The 6656-nt window shown below is 36.5% G+C and overlaps 1 protein-coding gene across 2 annotated transcripts; it reads right to left on the bottom strand.

Moving 5' to 3' along the window:
• Positions 1-2350: 2350 nt before the first annotated feature.
• On the bottom strand, positions 2351-6007 carry LOC142524820 (uncharacterized). Of its 2 annotated transcripts, none has more exons than XM_075628933.1 (4): positions 5375-6007; positions 4467-4610; positions 3694-4374; positions 2351-3515 (listed from the first exon to the last, which is right to left on the bottom strand). In XM_075628933.1, the coding sequence occupies exons 1-4, from the start codon at positions 5711-5713 to the stop codon at positions 2511-2513; spliced, it is 2169 nt and encodes a 722-aa protein (XP_075485048.1). In that variant the 5' UTR covers positions 5714-6007; the 3' UTR covers positions 2351-2510. The 2 variants fall into 2 exon arrangements, with proteins under 2 accessions (XP_075485048.1, XP_075485047.1); XM_075628932.1 differs by having other exon boundaries at positions 4467-4622; positions 5375-6006.
• Between the last annotated feature and the right edge of the window lie 649 nt (positions 6008-6656).

Raw genomic sequence — 6656 nt, 5'->3', positions numbered from 1 at the left:
CATCTATGGGCTCAAGCAAGCATCTCGACAATGGTATTTCAAATTTCATCAAGTGATCATCTCGTTTGGTTTTGAGATGAATTTGGTTGATGATTGTGTGTACCATATGTTCAGTGGGAGTAAGCATATTTTTCTGGTTTTATATGTTGATGACATTCTGCTCGCTAGCAACGATATAGAGTTGTTGCATGAAACCAAGAGATTTCTAGCTAAGAATTTTGAGATGAAAGATCTTGGTGATGCATCTTTTGTACTGGATATTCAGATACATCGGGATCGTTCTCGGGGTATTCTTGGATTATCTCAGAAATGCTATATCGAGAAAGTTCTCAAGCGATACGGGATGCAAGATTGTAAACCAACAGATACCCCTGTGGCTAAGGGAGACAAATTTAGTCTCAAACAATGCCCAAAGAATGATTTTGAGGAAAAAGAAATGCAGAAGGTTCCCTATGCATCTGCAGTGGGGAGTCTGATGTATGCTCAGGTTTGTACACGTCCAGATATTGCGTACGTGTCAGGAATGTTGGGAAGATATTTAAGTAATCCAGGAGTGGAACATTGGAAAGCAGTCAAAAGGGTTTTACGGTACCTACAGAGAACAAAAGATTACATGCTCATATATCGGAGGTTGGATCAGCTTGAGATCATTGGGTATACTGACTCCGATTTTGCTGGATGCCAAGATAGTATGAAATCTACGTCGGGCTACATCTATCTCCTTGCTGGAGGTGCCATTTCCTGGAAGAGTGCTAAACAGTCACTTATAGCCTCTTCCACCATGGCAGCTGAGTTTGTAGCGTGTTATGAGACATCCAATCATGGAATATGGCTGCAAAATTTTGTCACGGGACTGCGCATTGTTGATGGCATTGAAAGGCCACTAAGATTATATTGTGACAATAAATCAGCAGTTATGTATTCCAATAACAATAGGAGCTCAACGAAGTCAAAACACATTGACATCAAGTTTCTGGTTGTTAAAGAAAGAATTCAGAGTGGAAAGTTGTCTATTGAGCATATCGGTACAAACTCCATGGTTGCAGATCCGCTTACTAAGGGACTACCACCCAAACAGTTTCATGAGCATACTGCTAGTATGGGTGTTATGTCAATTGAGGAAATCCAGTTTTAGTGGGAGTTTGTTATTTTAAATGCTTTTCAATTGTAGACATTTTCAGTTACAGTTATGTAAATTTATTTTCTGCAGGAAATAAATTTCAAGTTAAATCACACTCTAATTATGATTTAAAGTTTGATCTCGATAAGGTTAAAGGGAGGACCAGTTGGAAATAGGCATGTTACGGTCACATTGCATGAAATTTCCATGCTACATATCCACTTCATGATCCATGTCATTCAGTTGTGTTGGCATATGTGACCATTGATGGGTCTAGTTACCTTGAGTGTAGCGAAGACTGCTTTGATCCTATGTTGATGTGATTAATGGACCGGATTGGTTATAGATACATTTCGGAATGACAACAATTTTGAGCTCATAAGGTTATTTTCACAAACATAATTATAAAGTTGCACATATAGCCCAAGTGGGAGATTGTTGGATCAATTTATTTATATGGGCTTATATATGAATAATTATGTGTTGTGGGTTGTCTATTAAGTTAAGCCCAAAATAAAGTGATCAACTATTGTTTCGGGTTATTGGGCTTTAATGTATCTAATGGGCTGTGGGCCTTTAATGTGTAGAGACATAAGTGTATTTCTGTTTTTATGATGGGCTAAAACAGAAATATCAGAAAATATTGATAAACATTATCTATAAATATGGGTCATGGTCCCCAGATCTCGCGTTATCACTTTCACTATTCTCTCCCCCAATAAGAAAATAGTTCTGAAGAGAAACTAAAGGATTCTCTCAAGGAAAGAGCGCGTAGATCTGGAAGATCAAGACACGTTCTAAAGAATTCAGGATTATGGCTTCAGGTACGCTTCCGCTTAAGTTTTCAGTCAAATTCTTAATGATTTATCATGATGGATTATGCGGTTTATGGGTTTTCCCCGACAAAAAAGTCACATCTCTTCACCAAGAAAGGTTTATACTAGAAAATAATCTAAATTAGAGCCCGAGTTTTCATTTGCGGCGTTTGATTCGAATGATATATCAACGTATCATTAAACGCTTCGAATGATATATCATTAACGATATATAATATATCAATGATAATATATATGATTCTAATCGATTTTAGAAATTTGAGTCAAACGCGAGAATGAAATAAGATAAATATGTCGTAATTCTATAAATATATATTAAAAAAATAAATTAACAAAAGTTTGAACTTTTATTTAATTGAATTCTCTTGTGAAATATGAATTAACCAGATCGAGATCCAATTCAAATTCTAAGTCCATATAAACTTAGTGCTCAAGTTCAAATATAACAAGTGAGGAACATTCACCTTGATTTTAGTTCCTTAAACTAATCAAAAAACAAAAGAGAAGAAAATATATTTGTCAACTTTATGGCTTCATTATATTACAATGCAACTTTATAATTCATCAGGTTCAGTTGGTGCTAACCATAACATTACTGGTGATTCTGTTTCATGTATTGGCAAGCACTTGGTGAAATGGAATTCGATTTGCAGCCGGTGATGAATGCTTGTCGATGCAACCAATCCCTTTTTCAGGTCATCTTCCAGCTCCCTGATCGGAATGGCAGCCAAGAAGCTCTTGATGTACTCCTTGCACGAATCTTTACCCACACATAGCACCGATGATTCGTCTTCGTCATTTCTCGGAGCGTCGTCGTCATTTTCGGCTATTTCATCCGATTTTCGAGCCTCGTTTTCAATCTGATGTATAGTTGTATCTTTATCGAACTTCAACATAAAGGCTTTGTTGCAACCCTCGAAAAGCCTCTCGCCTAGAGTGTCGATGATGTAGCAACAATTGCGTTCGATCTTCAGTACAAAGAAATGGTCGTTCCAACTGATGATATAGAGCAAGGGGTCGTTGGAGGAAGGGTCATTCTTTGAGGCACAAGTGCATATCTCATCCCATATGCTGTCAAACGTCATTGCCCCTTGGAGGAAATCAAACCCTTTGCCCTCTAGTCCATCCGGGTTGAAAAAACCGACAAAGGATTTTTCAGGTACGACGGAAAGTGGACGAACTTTAGCCTCGAGGACTGTTTCAAGGTCAAAATGCTTGTCGGGGAACCTTTCTCGATAAGTCTCGTTCTCACAGAGATTCCTCCACTCGAGCGAACCTTCACGGATCAGGCTGTCGAGCTGGGACTTAATCGGCATTTCATCGTGGTTGGACTGTAACCAGTTGGCAATCACAGCTACGAGTGCTGTGCATGCACTTTCACCAGATGCTCGTTCACTCCTCTGGTCGATTGAAGCAAAGAAAACTTGAGTTTTCAACTTCTTTAGTCCATCGCGGCTAAAAATCTCCTTATCCTCCCACACACCAACGGCAAAATTGTCATCTCCAAACACACACGATGATGGCTGATCCGCGATTGAATCTTCTTCAGTTTTTTGCTTCTGTCACATTTATAGACAACATTTAAACATGAAATTGTCAACATTTTTCAAAGTTGGTATCTGTTGTTACGAGCAATCAAGATAATTAAATGAATCGCGGAAAAAAAACTACGATTTGTTGAGACGACATCAAGATGATCACGCGCGACTGAAAAAGAGCAAGGAAATGGATACAAACCTCAAAAGTGGTTTCATCCGAAGAGCCAATTTGTCGACGATCAAAATCAATATCATCTCCTCCTTCCTCTCCGTAATAATTTTTCAACAATGGCTCTCCTTTAATTTTAGGGGATCTGAAACTTAACTTCCTCTTCCTCCAGGGTAGAAGTCTGTTCTTGAAACCATGTGGCGGTGACTTATCTGGCTTTGATGCATCACTATCCCCGGAATACACTTGCCCCACATCTGAATTACGATGGCTAAAGTAGATCCAGTCCTCATCCTCACTACTGCTTGTGTTCGAGTATATTGAAACCCCAGCATGATTTGTATAGGCCAATGTTCCATAACTGAACGATTTTCGAGCAAAAGAGACTTCCTTTACTTCCTTAGACTCCCTTTCATCAGAGTCATCGGATGATTCAGTTTCACGTGAGAAAGTAAACTCAGTGTCCTCGCTTTTAATTGAGCCCCTTCCATCGCTGACTTCCTCTTCATGACCGGTCCTTTTACCTCTTTGTGCGAAAATCCCTTTAAAGGTATTTGCTTTTTTTGAACCTGTTCTAAGATCAGGTAGCTCCTCTTTGTCCCGTGAAATGACCTCTCCATAACAAGGGGATCGTGGAAACGAAAAGATGGATCTCGAGGTCGATTCAGAAGTTTCATCGAGATTCTTCAATTCTAGAAGGAAAACTGACAGCTGCAATTATGTAAATGAACAAAGTCTTAACCAAAATTGCGGTACAAAAAGAGTCATTTGAAAAAAAAAACGAAAGATGACTAGTAGCTCACCGAAAGAGACGTAATACTGCAAACGGTGTCGCCGCATGTGGCCAGAGGAATGTTAAGTTCACTGCCATGTTTTGCAGCCGTAGTGGCAAAGTCAGCAATGTTCAAAGATGCAGAGGCGAAAATAGGGGCCTTGTTATTTGAATTCTGTTTTGAACCCTGATTCAGGACATCATTCGTCAGCATTCCGATGCCATGAATTTTAACCAAAAATGAGCAGTCAAATTTTTAAACGTTTTCCAGTATTACCATCTCTTCCAATGGTTAAAAATTCACATAGATATTATCTTACAATACTCGAATCATAGCTATTATACAGACATTCCAAGTGAAGAAAACAAAGCATTTAAATTCATTGTATACTGTAATTAAACGAACATTTCACAATAAACATATTCTTCTTTGTTTTACTCGTCAATTCAACAGAATTCTTAGCCTGAAAAAACAGCAAAACTCAAGATAAAAATAATTTTCCACCAGAAGGGAAGAACACAGAAAGAAAAAAATATGTTTGTTCTTCAAATATGTTCATATATGACAACCTTTCAATGATCAGCTACCAAATATGTGTGAAAAATAAAGTTTTAAAAAGAGTGATCAGTAAGTTCTGAGAAGCATGGATCAGTTAGAATTTTCACCGCAGATCATCCTCTCAATCCCAAAACAAGTAATATATATAGGTAGAAAAATCAAACGTCTTTTCCTCTCTAAATGTGAAATTTTGGGAAAATGCATCATTTCTTGATTATAAGAACTAAGGTATATAATTCACCAGAAATTCTATGCACAAGAAATTAGATCGCTTCAATATAAAATACCACACCACAATAATAATTAAAAAAAAAAGGTCAAACCACATCACTTAACACCAAATAACCAAGAAAAAAAACAATACCCATTGCCCAACTCACATTTAAAACTGTAAACGAAACCTCCCATGGATGAAAGACACCATCCTTGCAAATAGACAAATTGCAAACACTTTGAAACTCCTCATTCCACTCAACAACCCAATCTTCTTCTCTTAAAATCTCCTCCTTTGTGAAATTCCTCCTCACGCTTCTTCTCAATGAAGTCAAAACATTTCCCTTCGAACCTTTCCACTTTATTTCAACCGAAAATTTTGGAGCTGGAGGATCTTGGAGCTGAGATGATGATGATGACGATTTGAGACCTTTGAGTTGATGAACCGTGATATTGGCTACAAATTTCTTGGACGAGGCCTTCCAGTTAATCATCTTCACCACCATTTTTCTTGAAATCTTTTGGCTTTCACAATAAATATGACCAACAACAACAAATGAAAAAGACTCGATTTTTGCAGAGTTTTTTGCGAAATTGAGGGCTGGATGATCAAGAAAATGGATTTTAGGAGATGGGACTCAATCTAAACAGGGAATATATATGAACGTTAGTTTGGATATCTCGGAAGGAGATTATATGCAAAGTGTGTAAGCATGCTCGTGTGCACAGCCACTTCAAAAGGAGAAAATAGAGATGCCGGCCTACGACACAAGGACCAACGCCTTTGCCAGGAAACTTTTAACATGAAAATGAGATGCATGTCAAACAATTATTAATACAGATTGATTTTATTTATTTTTTTAATAGATAATTTGTTGTGTATTTAAGCGTCTTGATCAATATTTTCGATAATATATATCATTTTGGTAGAAATATTAAATTAATATAATATAAAATATATTTATTGTTCCGTACCATTTCTAGAGGAGATGATATTATAAAAACTATAAAATACTTATTAAAAAAACTCTTCCATTATTATATTATTACATGAGTAGGTCTCTTGTAAGATGGTCTCACGAATCTTTATCTGTGTGACGGGTCAAATCTATCGATATTCACAATAAAATGTAATACTCTTAGCATAAAAAGGAATTTTTTTTCATGAATGACCAGAATAAGATATTTGTCTCACAAAATACGACTTGTGAGACCGTCTCACACAAGTTTTTGTCTTTAATACATATAAGATTCACATTATTGTTACTTTTGTTATCTATAATATACAAAATTTTTTCTCAAAATATCTTCTTAGAGATGACAATCTCTTTCAAAAACTTCCATTTTCATGATTACAAAAACTTAGTGAATATACACACAAAGTTTAATAAATAAAAAATAAAAAAATTACTTTAATATAGTTTACATATGATATTTTTTTGTCGAATT

Source organism: Primulina tabacum, chromosome 14 (assembly GCF_025594145.1).
Source record: "Primulina tabacum isolate GXHZ01 chromosome 14, ASM2559414v2, whole genome shotgun sequence".
NCBI lineage: Eukaryota > Viridiplantae > Streptophyta > Magnoliopsida > Lamiales > Gesneriaceae > Primulina > Primulina tabacum.
The sequence above is the reverse complement of the archived record's forward strand: the minus strand, read 5'-3'. Positions and strand labels throughout refer to the sequence as shown.